Genomic DNA, 14,099 nt, shown 5'->3' on the forward strand with positions numbered 1-14,099 from the left:
CTCTCTGCCTGCTACGGCTGGTCCACATCCCAGCCAGGCTCTATCTCCTGGAAATGTCTTTCTGTTTTTGAATCTCCGTTTCATGTTTCTCTTGGGCTTCTCTCTGATTCTCCAACTTCTCTCTCTGCTGTTAGCCTAACCGTTTCTCGGTGTGTCTCTGTTGATCTCTCTCTCTCTCTGTCTCAAAACTCCCTTGTCTTTTGGCTTTCTCTTTTGGAGGCTCCCATGCCAGATCTAGCCCTCTCTCCACTCTCTCTGTTCCCTGTGTGCTCTGCCTGTGTCTCTGCTTACCTGTCCTCCTCCCTCTCTAACTCTGGGCTTGGGGGCCGTCTTCCTTTTCTCACTTTTCTGTTTTCCTCCCCCAGATCCACTCTGGGTCCATTCCTCCATCCCTCACTCCTTAGCCACTGCCTCGCTCCATGTTGTACTTTGTCTTTTCCTTGGTAATCTCGCCCCCCCACCTCCATCCTCTTGTCCCCCTCCCAGCCTGGTGTTTTGGTTCCCATTCCTCCCCACACTTAGGGCTTACAGGTTTGGGATTGACGCCTCCCCCAAAGCACCCTGAGTGGATGCACCTGTGCTTGGACGTGCCCCTGTCCCTGCCTGGGCCCCTCCAGGTCCCTCAGTTTCCTTCCCTGACTCTCACTCCCCCATCCCCTAGTTTGTGAGTCCAGCTCTCTCCATCTTCTGTCTGCCCTGCCTGCCCTTTCTCTTCTATAGATTTACTGTGTGGCTCTGACATACTTTCTTTCTGTCTTTCTTTCCGACTGGCTTTCTTTCTTTTCAGAGTTTTGTGATTTCTCTCCTTCCCTCAATTCTCGTACCTGTTGTCATTTTTTTCGCCCTCCTCCTCACCCCATTTGCCTTCTCTAACCTGATTTGCCTTCTCGCCTTTGTGATATTTCTTGCTTGCCCACTTGTCTGTCTCCCTCCCCTGCCAGGGCCCCTTCTGCTCAGTTGGCTGCTGTGTTTCCACCTTTCTCTGGCTTTCCCTGAGTCTCTGGGCCTGTGGGGCTCAGGCCTGCCTGACTCTCTGCCCCTTCTCTCTCCCACCCTCCCTCTTGTCTGCCCGCCTTGGTGTCTCACTTCTAGGTAGTGTCTGCATGTCCTATTCTCTCATTTAGCCCCAGTCACTTCCTTTGGGTCTGTCTGTCTTTCTCTCGGTACCTTTCTGTGTCTCTGTGTCTGTCTGCTGCCCTCAACCCTGTCCCTGCACTCTGAATCTGTTTTTCTCCTCCCACCTGTGTCTGCCACCTGTGGGTCCCTGACCTTCTCATCTCTGTCTCTCCCTCAGTCTTTTTGTCCTCTAGTCTCTGCTCCTTAATTTGCCCCCAGAGGTCCCTACTGTCTCAGGATGACCCCCCTCACTCCTGCCTCTCTCCTAGCCCCACCCTCCACACCTCTCCCTCTGTGAATTCTCCAGGCTTCCCTTGCTCCTCCACCCTTGACAAGCCTTCACCTTAAATCCAAATTACAGTCCACAGCCCTGCTCTGCCCAGCATGCCCTCCCACTCCCCAGCCTATTTTTCCCAGAGGCCCTGAGAGAGAGGGACTGGCTCAAGGTCACCCAGGAGTTGGGGGCAGAGTGGAGACTGATGGGGTCTCCTGCTGCCCTGGCCTAGGTTTTCCTGGCCCCAAGGGACCATCTGAAGTCTTGTGTTGTGCCTCTTCCTCCTCTCGCAGGTTTCGTTCTGCCTTCTCACCAGCTCAAGCCCTCTCTCCATGGGGATAATGTGGGGTGTGGGGAGACAGCAGGCTCACCTCATAGCACCCTGGGCCTCACAGAACCTCTCTCATAGAAACCCAAGTGTCCCTTCCCTTGAGGCACACTCCTTGACCCACGGAGCCTCACATCTGGCTGAACTCACCCCTGCCCAGTGGTCCCCCTGCGGAAGGCTGGGGCACCTGGTGGAATCTCTTAACATGCTGAGGGTGGAGCAATTGTGGGGAGCAAAGATGCATTCCCCCCCTCCAATCTTCAGCTCCCCACAGCAGGGTGGGAGGCCGCAGTTTAGCACCTGTTTGGGCAGACAGCACACTCCCTGCCTCACTCACTTCTCCCTTCCAGCTTTGTGGTGTCATCTCCAGTGGGTTTGTGTCTTCTCTCCATTCACTGTGTTTCTGTTCTGTTTTGTCTCTTCTGTGTCTTGATTTCCCTCTCTTCTCCCTGCCCTGCCCATTCTCTGTCCATCTCCATGCCTCCCTCTCTTCCTGTCTCTTCCCTCTTTTTCTCTCCTAGCCCTGGCCTTACCTCCTTGTAACTCTCCTCTGTTCTCTCCACTTCTATCCCCATTCTCCTGTTTTACCATCTTTCTGTTCCTTTATATTTCTGCCTATTTTTCCCTTTCTCTTTTCATGAGTCTCTTTGTATTTCCCCCCTCTCAGCCTCTCTTCCTCTTTCTGTCTCTCTCTTCCCCTCTTCTCGCTCTTTACTTGTTTTTTTTAGACCCTTAGCAGCCTTGGGTTCACCCATCTGTCTCCATCTGTGTGTCTCCATCTTTCTCTCTCTCTCCATCTTTCCCTCTCTCTCCAAGTTTCCTAACTCCCGGATACTCTCCCCTCCAGACCCCGGATGTCCAGGCCTCTCTCTCCATGGGATTGTGGGAACCAGGGACGTCAGTAAGGTGGCAAGTGAGGCCTGGGATGGGGTTGCCTAGCAACCACCGCATCCTCTCCAGCCGGTTTCTGTTGCCTAGCAACAGCTGCCTGCCCAGAGACAGGGGCGGGACTGGGTGGGGGGTGGCACTTCCTGGTTTCTTATTGGGGTGGGGATGGTCCCTGGAATTTGCTCTTACCTGAGATCCACATCCTGTCACCCTCCCATTTTGGTAGCTGTGAATATCCTCTAGCAGTGCCTCTCCCACTCAGTGCCTGAGCGCTGAGCTCCTCCCTGGTGGTGCTCCTCTGAGCCTGAGCCTCTTGCTAGCAATGCTTCTAATGAGGGCAGGGCCCTTCAGAGCTCACTAACAATGTCCCAGAGTCTGTGGTCACTATCCTGCCCAGCAGTCTTCCAAAGAGGCTCTGAGGCCCCCACATCAGCAATCTCCCATGGATTGGGGGTTTCCCTCCAGGTGGCGAGTGGGGGCCGCGGCAGCTGCGTCCCCATGAGGAGGGGAGGAAGATGCCGGCTGAGCTGCTGCTGCTGCTGATTGTTGCCTTTGCCAGCCCCAGCTGCCAGGTGCTCTCATCACTGCGCATGGGTGAGGCCCTACAGCCCTCTGCCCCTGCCTCCTCAGATACCCTCCCATCAGGCTCCACGGATCCTCCGTGGGAACCCAGGCATGCCAGTAGCTCAAGATCCGGGAATCTGGGCTTCAGTTTTCACCTTTCCTCAGCAGTTGTTGGGGAGCATAGTCCCCAGCCCCTTCTTCCCCCTGGACCCAGAGGTCCAGACCCCTAGCTCTCTCCAACTTCAGATCCAGGAGTCTAGACCCCTGGTCCCCATCCCCACCCCCACTCCAGAGCCCAGGAGTCCAGGACCCCAGCCCCTCCTCCCTCAGGATGCAGGAGTTCAGAACTGCAACCCCTGTGTCCCTTTAGCTGCAATCCTGGACGACCAGACAGTGTGTGGCCGCGGTGAACGTCTGGCCCTGGCCCTGGCCCGGGAGCAGATCAACGGGATCATCGAGGTCCCAGCCAAGGCCCGAGTCGAAGTAGACATCTTTGAGCTGCAGCGGGACAGCCAGTACGAGACCACGGACACCAGTGAGCAGGGCCACAGGGGGCAGGGCCCTTCAGAGCTCAGTCCATCCCTCGGCCCCCAGCCTCCTGAGCTCACCTCATCGTCTTCCAGCTCCATCTGCTCCTTCCTTCATGTCTGCTCTGCCTTCTCCTTCCCAGAGATGGTGCTGCTGGGCATGGGGAGGTGGGGCCCCAGTCCCGCCCTGGAGAAGCTGAGAGCCTCATTTGAAGGATAAACTTCATTTGAAGGATAAACTGGTTGGGGACACTCAGCCCCCAGAGTTGAGTAACTAGGGGCCCAGGCATTAAGACCAGGGGATTTCAGGGGCAGGGGCAGCAAAGGTGTTCTGGAGAAGGCTAAACTGAAGCTGAGCCCTGAAAGGTAAGCAGAATATGGAACGAGTGGCATTGCTCAAAGTATGTCCTGTGGAGCACTGCCATCCATGCAGTAGCATATGTAATTATATGTTGGAGCCTGATGGACTGAGCAGATGTCAACAGGGGTCCCTTGAACGGGCAGGCTGGGTTTGCAGACCATTGGGAGATGCTGCCTTCAGGTGTGTTTTAGACAGGAGTCTTTCCTACAGGCCTTATCAGATCCTTTATTATGATCATGTGTATTTCAAATTACTGAGAGAGAGAATGAGGTATAATGTTTGCTGGACTTTTTTGACCAGTGCAGCACAGAATACAAATCGGGAGAAGCTGGGCTGGAGGGTAAGGAGGCAGATGGTGTTCTAGGCATGTGCCTGTAGTCTGGAGGTGGGGTGGAGGGGAGGGGGGAGCATTCAGAGCCAAGGAACAGGGTGTGGGGTTGCACCCATCTTGACCACCTGGACTCAGGACATGTTTGGGGGGATTGTGAGAGACTTTTGAGCTGGAGTGTAACTGGGCAGTGGGAGGTGAGACTGGGCAAGACTGGCAGGCTGAAAGGTGCAGCCTTCACCCACAGGCAATGGGGAGCCATTGATGAGTTTAGACCAGGGAGCTGGGCTTCTAAAAGGTGAATCTGGGGCCGGCCCTATGGCCAAGTGGTTAAGTTCATGCACTCTGCTTCTGCGGCCCAAGGGTCACCACTTGGGATCCTGGGTGCAGATCCTACACACCGCTCATCAAGCCTTGCTGTGGTGGGGACCCACATAGAAGAACTAGAATGACTTACAACTCGGGTATACAACTGTGCACTGGGGTTTTGGGGAGGAAAAAAGAGAGGAAGATTGGCAACAGATGTTAGCTCAAGGCCAGTCTTCCTCACCAAAATAAAAAAAAAGCGTAAAAGGTGAATCTGGGGGCTAGATTTAGGTGATCAGTGAGGAGGCTGGAGCACGCCTGAGCTGAGAACCTTAAAGTAGGTCAGGGGAAGAGGGGTTGAAGAGAAGTGGACAGATGTGAGAAAATTTGAGGACAAAAAGAGACAGGACTTGGTGACTAATTGGCAATATTGGGAGGGAGATTAAAGGCAAGGACCGTTTCATTTATTTGGTCTGTGCAAGTGGTGGGGCCCTCACCAACATGGAAGGTATAGAAGGAACAAGTTTGGAGAAAGATGAGACATTTAGTTATGGTGCTTTTACTTGACTGTGGCAGAAACCTGACTCAAGCTGCCTTAAGGAGAAAAGAGAATTTATCAGCTCATGTCACTAAAAGGCCTAAGGACTAATTTCAGTCATGGTTGGATCCAGGTATTCAAATGATGTCTCATGATTGTTTCAGGCCTGGCTGGATCCAGGTGCTCAAGATGATGTTCCAGGAATCGCTCTGTCTTTATCTCTGGGTGCCTGCTTTCCTCTAAGTTGGCTTCATTTTCGGGAATGCCTTCACTAAGTAGTGGCAAGATGTCCTCAACAGCTCAAAACTTGTATCTTGCCAGTTTAGCAAACCCAGTGATAATTTTAGCAGAAGGCCTGAGGAAGGCTCTCAGTGACGTGGTTTGAGCCCGTCTCCATCTTTGAACCAGTCACTGTGTCCAGGACAATGTAGTTCTGTGGTTCTGGGTCAGATGCCAATCAATCCTGGGAACCATGTGGCTCCCTAAGGGAAAGTTAGGGTTCTGCCATGAGAGTGGGCACTGGGCAGGCAAAAACAACAGCGTCCACCTCCCAGTCTTGAGGTGCACACATGTTTAAGGGGGAAAAATAGTGGAAGAAAGAGGAGCAAGTAAATGCACCAGAAGAATGGTATTTGGAGTATACACTGCAGAGGGGCCTCGGCCATGAGTTCAGGGTAGAGGGGCTGTTGGATACACCCTCAGTTGTAGTGTGTTTAGAAAGGTTGAGAAAGATGAAGGCTGAGGAACCAGGCACTGGATTTGCAGCCAGAAGGAGGCCCTGGGTGTTTCCTCTTCATCCCTTCCTTTGTTTCTCTCTGGGTCTGACCCTTCCTGCTATTGGCGTATTTCCCGTCTCTCTCTGACTTGTGCCCCCTCCTTTTGTCCGCTGTGGTGGGTGGGGTCAGGATAGGGCCTCTGGGTCCAGGGTGGTGGAGGAGCATCAGGCAGCTGAGTGTCGGATCCTTTCCTGGATGGTTCCCGACACTCAGTGAGGGTTTGTTGAGGGGTTCCCTGAGGGCGATTCCCTGAGGGTGGGGACAAAGAGAAGGGAGAGCATGCCTAACTCTGTGGTCTCCTGGTCTCTTCCCACCCCTTGCAGTGTGTCAGATCCTGCCCAAGGGAGTTGTGTCTGTCCTGGGGCCCTCATCCAGCCCTGCATCGGCCTCCACCGTGAGCCATATCTGTGGGGAGAAGGAGGTGAGTGTGGGGCGGGGTGAGCGGGTCTGTGGGAGGCGAGGGTTGTGCGGGGAGGGAGTAGGATAGAAGCAAAGGCTGCTTCTCCATCCAGATCCCCCACATCAAGGTGGGTCCCGAGGAGACGCCGCGCCTGCAGTACCTTCGCTTCGCATCTGTCAGCCTGTACCCCAGTAACGAGGACGTCAGCCTGGCGGTCTCCCGAATCCTCAAGTCCTTCAACTACCCCTCAGCCAGCCTCATCTGCGCCAAGGCCGAGTGTGAGGGAGGAGGACTGGACGTTTCGTTTTCTATTCCCCCGAACTCCCTTTCCCAAGACATCTAGTCTCCCACGCAGTCATTAGGACCCCTGGTTATAACCCCTGGGGGACCCAGGCACAAACTCTCCTAGTCCCTACCATCCCTTCGCCTTCAGGAATCCTGACTTCTGGTTTCACAGACCTCCTACCTCCCCAAAGAGACCATTTAGTCAACAGATACTGAGTAGCTCCTAGGTGCAAGGGCCTTGCTAGGCCCTGGTGGTTTAGCAGTGAACGGCACTAGATATGGTCCCTGAATTCACAGGACCCCATGGTAGTTGAGCAGTAGTTGAGCAATGGTGACGTGGAGTGACAGGTGCTCTGTCAGGAGGCATGTGGGGGGCTGTAGGAGCACACAGGAGGGAATCCTAACCTGGCCTGGGAGGTTCAGAGCCTATAACCTTGAGAAAGGGACATCTAAGCTGGACCTGAAGGGTGGGGAGGATTTGAGGTAGGGGAGAAGGGAGGAGCATGCTCTGAGCAGAGGACACAGCATGGCAGGGCAGAGCCGGAGGCCCAGGCAGCGTGGCCCCCTTGAGAGGCTCAAGGATTCTCTCTGGTCGGTGTGTGGGAGCAATGAAGCAGGACATCCGGGCAGGGTATGGTCACGTAGGACCTTGTGTTTTATGCTAAAGATGAAGGTCCCCACACAGTGTGGGGTAAGGGGATGTGGCCCGAGGTGTACTGCAGGAAGAGCTCTTTGGTTGCAGTGTAGAGAACGGACTGGAGAGTGACGCGAGATGTGGCAGGGAGACCAGCCAGAGGCAAGGACAGATGCTTCTGGTTGGGGCTCTGATGGTGGCAGTGGGAATGGAAAGGCCAGGATGGAGTTGAGGAGAGTCGTGAGGGAAGGGAGTGGGTGGGGTCATGGATGTTGACCAGGCTTCTGCCCAAGGAGGAGGGGACAGTCAGTTCAGGGGCATACACTGGGTTTGAGGTGTCTTTGAGACATTCAAATGGAGATGTCATTCAAGTAGGCTGGTGGGTTTGTGCACCTTGAGAGAGAGAGAGGGCTGTGCTCAGTAAACTCCAGGAGGAATTCCTCTTTCGGAAGGTATTTACTGAGCACCTGCTGTATGCTGGACGTTGTTCTTGGTATTGGAGATATAGCATACAGCAGTGTGTGAGCCAGGCCGGGGTCTCCGCCCCTGTCAAACCACACTGTAACTGGAGGAGCTAGGCAACGAACACAGAGAAGGACATTGTATAGTCAGAAAGAGTAAGTCCTATGGAAAAATGGAAGAAGTAACGGAGATTGGGTGTCCTGGAGTGGGGTGGGTTCAAATTGAAATGGAACAGTGGGTGTGGGCCTCATTGAAGAGGTGACATTTGAGTAAAGATCTGAAGGTGGCAAGGAAGGGAGCTGCCCGGGGATCTGGGAGAGAGAACAGCCAGTGTGAAGGCCACAGGACAGGAGCATGGCTGTCATGTGTGTCAGACACCAAGGAGACTGGTGTGGCTGGAGTGAGAGAGGAGAAGATGAGGTCAGGGAGGTAACGAGGCAGGTGGCAGATGGAGTGGCCTTGGAGGCTGTGAGGACTTTGGCCTTCCCTCTGAACAAAGGAGAAGCCTTTGGAAGGTTTGGAGCAGAGGAGGAACATGTCCGCTTTACATGAGTCTGGCTGCTGTGTAGGGAATGAAGCCTCTGGGGACAAGTGTGGCTGTTGTAGCAGGCGAGAAATGGCAGTGTCCTTGGCCAGGGCCTTGATGGTGGTGTGGCGCCATGGCGGCTGATGTGTTTTGAAGGTAGAGCCTGGGTGGATGGGGCATGGGTGTGAGAGAGAAAGATTGGAGGCGAGGCGGCTGTCAAGGGTTTTGACCTGAGTAACTGGCAGTCTGGAGTTCGTTCACTGACCCGGGAAGACAAGGTGGTTTGGGCAAGAAGAGCCGAGTGCGGCTTTGCATGTGTGAAGTGTGAGATGCCTGTCACACGTCCCAGTGGGGGCAGAAAGGTGGCAGGAGATAGGCGTGTGGAGGTCTGGGGGGAAGTCTAGGTTGGGATTTTATTTTGGGAGCACCCTGGGCCCAGTACTCCAAGAGAGTCCGCTGTGCTCCAGACAGCCGCCTGTGTCTCCTGAGTGCCCTCGTTCTCTCCTCAGCTACCCCGTGTTGGGGGGCGGGGAGGGAGTGTCTGCCCCATGTCTGGGCACATGGAGGGGCTCTAACCTGGGCCAACCCCTCTCTCAGGCCTGCTGCGATTGGAGGAACTGGTGCGTGGCTTCCTCATCTCCAAGGAGACGCTGTCAGTGAGGATGCTGGACGACAGCCGGGACCCCACACCGCTGCTCAAGGAGATCCGGGATGACAAGGTGTCCACCATCATCATTGATGCCAACGCGTCCATCTCCCACCTCATCCTCCGTAAGGTGGGTCCCCCTGCCCCGCCTCTGATTCCCTGCAGGGTCAGGGGCAGAAACATGGGGTGACAGAGCAAGTCACCCAATGCCATGGGCCTGAGTGGTCACACAGGGGTATGGAGACCCGCTTCCTTCGTGCACACGATAACCCTGAAGTTTGTGTCTCAGCTCAGCGGCTTCCCAGTTGCTCCCCTGGTCAAGCCCTGGACAGTCCCCCCTCCTCTGTGAATAGGTGCTACCTCAGCCGGTTGCTGTAGGGTTAATGAGTGCGTGGCAGGGAAGCGCTTGGACAGTGCCTGGCCCTGTCCTGCTGTGTGTTGAGGTGCTTTGCACGTATTCTTCAGTTTGGCTCTCACCCCACCCTGCGGGCCAGGTGTGATGATCACTTTGTGGATGAAGAAGCTGGAGTTTGGGGGGGATGAACTGGCTCAAGGGCATCCAGGAGGGGCCAGCACCAGGACCTTCCCCCATGAGCCCTCCACCTGCCTTCCACCAGTGACCCACATTCATTAATCATTCATTGCTTCCACGCTCTTAATTTTTCTCATGATCTAATCTGTATTATTTATTTTTCTCCAGTTTTTGTTTGTTTTAATTAAAACCATATGTCACTGCGATGGTAGCTTACAGGGAGGAGCATGGACTCTTGAGGCTGGATGGCTTAGAGAAAGGATGTCGGGCATGGGAGGCAGGCAGGCCTGGGCTGGGGTCCCAGCCCCTCCCATGTGAGCCGTGTGACCGGTGGTCACCTTCCTCTGAGCCTGCACTTCCCTGTCATGGAGTGGGCTGTAACCCATGTGATAACAGAACCTGCCACTCAGGCAACACCAGCTGATGCCATTTAACATTCTCCTGATCATAGTGGGACAGGACTGGGCACTCCTGGCATGGAGAGGTCTCCTAGCTTTGTTCTCTTCAAGGACTGCGAGAAAGGGGATCAGACACGCATCTTGAGATTTGAGTTGGCTGCCTTTCATTGCAGAGTGCTTTTGAAGATGGCAGAGGGAGTTTATCTGACCTGTGACCAGGCTGAGCCCTATACATTGGCAGCCCAGACTTGGCTTTGGGGCGGTGTGGGGGTTAAGGTTAGGGTTCTGGGTACCCTCCCTGGCTGCCCTGTTTCTGAGGTGTCTCTTTGCCTAACTGTCTCCAGAAGACAGTCTTCTAAGTGCCCTAAAGAGGGACACGGGCATTTGAGGGCGCCATTCTCTCCTCCAACAACATCTTCATCCCCCCTGGGGCATCAGTCAGTGTGGTGCAACGTGAGGGACCAAGGTCTCCCTCTGCCTGCACGTGTCTCCTTCTCCCTGTCTCGCTCTGTCTCTGGGTGTCTCTTACTGTGTTTCCCACAAGGTGTCTTCACCAGACCTGTCGCTAAATCTCCCTTCTTCTCTCGACGTCTCCCCATTTCTGCCTGTGGTCTCCGCCTCTCCTGCCGTCTCTACCTCCCCGTGTTCTCCAGGCCTCGGAGCTGGGAATGACCTCAGCCTTTTACAAGTACATCCTCACCACCATGGTGCGTACCCGCTCCAGCCCTCCTGCCCTCCCGCAGTGTCTGTCCCATGTGGGGCCCGGCCCCAGGCCTCACCTCCTCTTCTCGGTCCCAGGACTTCTCCATCCTGCACCTGGACGGCATCGTGGAGGACTCCTCCAACATCCTGGGCTTCTCCATGTTCAACACCTCGCACCCCTTCTACCCCGAGTTTGTGCGCAGCCTCAACATGTCTTGGAGGGAGAACTGCGAAGCCAGCACCTACCCAGGCCCTGCGGTGAGCGCCCTCATCCCCCCGACACACAGACGCCCTGCACATAGACACTTCCGGGGGCCCCTTCAAACCTCGGTCAGATGGTGCTCAGAACCCTCCGGCGCCCTCACTCGTTTTCCAAGTACATGCCAAAAGGCTTCCCAGTGTGGCCCTGAGAAAAGTCTGACCTGTTTCCTCGTCTCCACCTCCCATGCTGCCCTAGCCACACTGGCCTCCTCTTGGTGCCTCTGCTGCCCCAGCACACACGTGCTTCGGGGTCTTTTCACACTCTTCCCACTGCTTTGTGTGCACTTCCACAGAGAATTAGTGATTCCCTCCCTCATCGCCAAGTCATTGTTCAAATGTCCCCTCGGTTGTAAGAGCTTTCTTGACCTCTCTGTTTAAAAATGGGAAACTACCCACTAGTTAGCCCCCTTCCCTGCTATATTTTCCTCCATAGCCCCTGCTTTGCTTATCTGATTGCCGTGTGGCTTGCTCTATATTTTACTTATATACAGATGTAGATCCAGGTATATAGATTGTAAGTTCCCTGAGGGCAGGGGTGTCTGTCTGTTTGTGCGCCATTGTATCCCCAGTACCTAAAACAGCCTGGCTCATAGTAGGTGTCCGATAATATATGCTGAATAAATGTAAACATACAAAAGATGCATATTTATGTGTATTTGTTTACAGACATCTAGTCACATACCAAGACACTCTTATGTGCACAGAAACACACACGGACACCGAGCCGTGCAGTAAGTTGTGTGCACGCAGGGACATCACACACATACCTGGACAGAGGCACATTTGTACACACCCCTGTGCCTCCCTACACAACACATATACTGAGACCTTCACACCCACCCAGCGAAGACAGACTCTCGCAAGCACACACGCACACAGACGCCCTGTGCTGTGAGTCACAGCTCGGTGGCCAGTGTGTATGGAGCACTCGCTATGTGCCTGGGGCTGTTTTGGGTTCTTTACATGCGCTGTCTCGCTTGGTCCCCATGTTAGCGCTCAGAGATTACGATTATCCCCATTTTACAGGGGAGGAAACCGAGGTTCCGAGAGGGGCAGGGACCTAGCCCTACATGATGCCTCTAATTCAGAGCTGCCTGCCTCCCAGGCCCAGGCTCACAATCGTTTATGCTCTCCTGCCTCCTGGACACCACACCCATCTTGTATATAGACAGACAAGCACATTTGTCCAGCCCCACCCACATAAATGTGCCCTCAGACACACTCAGACAAGGGCTGCATCAGGCATGCGGACACAGATTCCTGGGCACACCCTTGGGCCCACAGCATCCCCCCGTGGGAGTGCCTCTGGCTATCCAGGCAAATCCTCTCAGATGTGCCCTTTCCCAGACAGACAAGTGGCCACACTTGGTCAAGAAGAGCTGCTCCCACAAAGGCGTGGACAGCATGCACACCTTCCCCACTGTTACCCGAGTTCCCTGAGAAAGATGCCCAGAGACTCTTCCTTGACCTGCATGGTTTCATGTTCTAGAGAGAGAGGAGTTGTCTGAGAGGCTGAGGGGGGCACCCCAGGGGCTTCGGGGCTCCCTTGGCTAAGCTGCCCCTTTCCCATCTTGCCCCACCTCTGCCCCCACCCCAGCTGTCAGCTGCCCTGATGTTTGACGCCGTGCATGTGGTGGTGAGCGCCGTCCGGGAGCTGAATCGCAGCCAGGAGATCGGTGTGAAGCCGCTGGCCTGTACGTCGGCCAACATTTGGCCCCATGGGACCAGCCTCATGAACTACCTGCGCATGGTGAGCCGGGAGCGGGGAGGGGGCAGAGGGGACAGGGCAGCCCACCTCAGGCGGGGGCACTCACTTTGTCCACCCTGCGGCCCCCTGCCCTCTCTCCCATCTGCGCCTCTTCCTCACTCTTCCATCTCTTCTCTCCTCCCCTGGCCTTTGTCTGCTTGTCTGTGCTGTTCTTTCCCTGCGTTTTGTTCTGTCTCCCCTCTTGTTGGTGTGTTCTTGCTCCTTTAACTGTGATCCTTTCTGATCCCTCTCCATCTGTCTTGTGCTTCCCCCACCTCTGTCTTGTTCCCTCTGGGCCTCTCTGGCCCATCTCTCGGGCCCTTGCCACTGCTCCCTCTGCCCGCCTCCCGCCCTGCTAGGTAGAGTATGATGGGCTGACCGGGCGGGTCGAGTTCAACAGCAAAGGGCAGAGGACCAACTACACCCTGCGCATCTTGGAGAAGTCCCGGCAGGGCCACCGTGAGGTGAGCAGACCCAAGGCGATGCCGGAGCCCTAATGGGGTGGGGGTGGAGTGGCGGCAGGGCACAGAGGGCTAAGACATCCTCAGGCAGGGCCTGCACTGATGGCGCCCTCTCTGCCCCAGATCGGGGTATGGTACTCTAACCGGACCCTGGCCATGAATGCCACCACCCTGGACATCAACCTGTCGCAGACTCTGGCCAACAAGACCCTGGTGGTCACAACTATCCTGGTGAGTGGCCCTTTGGGGAGCGGGTGGTAGGTGAAGAGGCCTTTCCTGAACAGTGCCCCAGCCAGATCCTGGTGAGGAGGAGGGAAGCCTCGGCTGGCACAGTGCACAGACCAGTAGGAACATGTCTCATGCACCCAGCAACCCCGGGTTGTGACCAAGGCGTCACCATCCTCATTGCTGCCAGAGCAGCGGAGGGCACAGACTCTGCCGTCAGAGCCAGGTCCAGCCCGAGGCTCTGCCAGCCTACTGTTACATGGCAGAGACGGAAATGGCTGGCTCATAGGAGCACATTGTGAGGATTCCACAAGGCTGCACAGGCAGGGTGCCTTGCACAGTGTCTGGCCCGTGGTAGGCCACATAAATCATCATTGCTGGAGTGGTCGTTTTGTCATCCTTGCCAACTGAGTGTTGACACATGCCAACTTACTTGACATCCATCTTGAAGATGTGAAACTGAGTCTCAGAGAGGTGAAACAACTTTCCCAGGTCACACAGCAAATATAAGGCATAGCTGGGACAGAAGCCAAGTGTCTGAGGCTTTAGAGCCTGAGTCTTAATCGCTGTGCTCTGAATGTCCAGTCCTCTTGTACCCGAGCACCAGCCACAGACATTGTCCTGTAACCCCTGGGGGAGCCACTGCTGCATTTTACCAGATCAGAGTCAGAGGGTCCTTTCTGTGTCAGCAAATGTTTATCAAGCACCTGTTCCACACCAGGTGCTTTCCAGGTGTCACTGTAAACCTCTCAGCAACTCCGTGAGGTCCGTCTTATTTTCCTCCTTTTGAAGGTAAGGAAACCAGTTACATGGG

At 55.1% G+C, this 14,099-nt stretch overlaps 1 protein-coding gene across 3 annotated transcripts in view; it reads left to right on the forward strand.

Annotated features, from left to right (window-relative positions):
- The window catches only part of GRIK5 (glutamate ionotropic receptor kainate type subunit 5), a 56,164-nt gene that overhangs the window by 1,187 nt on the left and 40,878 nt on the right, over positions 1 to 14,099 (forward strand). For 2 of the 3 annotated variants that reach the window (XM_070557905.1, XM_070557906.1), the window contains exons 2-11: positions 3,072 to 3,200; positions 3,541 to 3,705; positions 6,330 to 6,427; positions 6,519 to 6,684; positions 8,911 to 9,089; positions 10,543 to 10,596; positions 10,688 to 10,849; positions 12,450 to 12,602; positions 12,959 to 13,063; positions 13,184 to 13,291. In XM_070557905.1, coding sequence (XP_070414006.1) covers positions 3,122 to 3,200; positions 3,541 to 3,705; positions 6,330 to 6,427; positions 6,519 to 6,684; positions 8,911 to 9,089; positions 10,543 to 10,596; positions 10,688 to 10,849; positions 12,450 to 12,602; positions 12,959 to 13,063; positions 13,184 to 13,291 — 1,269 coding nt within the window. In that variant the 5' untranslated portion in view covers positions 3,072 to 3,121. The remainder of the gene's footprint in view (positions 1 to 3,071; positions 3,201 to 3,540; positions 3,706 to 6,329; positions 6,428 to 6,518; positions 6,685 to 8,910; positions 9,090 to 10,542; positions 10,597 to 10,687; positions 10,850 to 12,449; positions 12,603 to 12,958; positions 13,064 to 13,183; positions 13,292 to 14,099) is intronic. The other variant, XM_070557907.1, reaches the window with a different exon arrangement.

Source organism: Equus przewalskii, chromosome 9 (assembly GCF_037783145.1).
Source record: "Equus przewalskii isolate Varuska chromosome 9, EquPr2, whole genome shotgun sequence".
Taxonomy (NCBI): domain Eukaryota; kingdom Metazoa; phylum Chordata; class Mammalia; order Perissodactyla; family Equidae; genus Equus; species Equus przewalskii.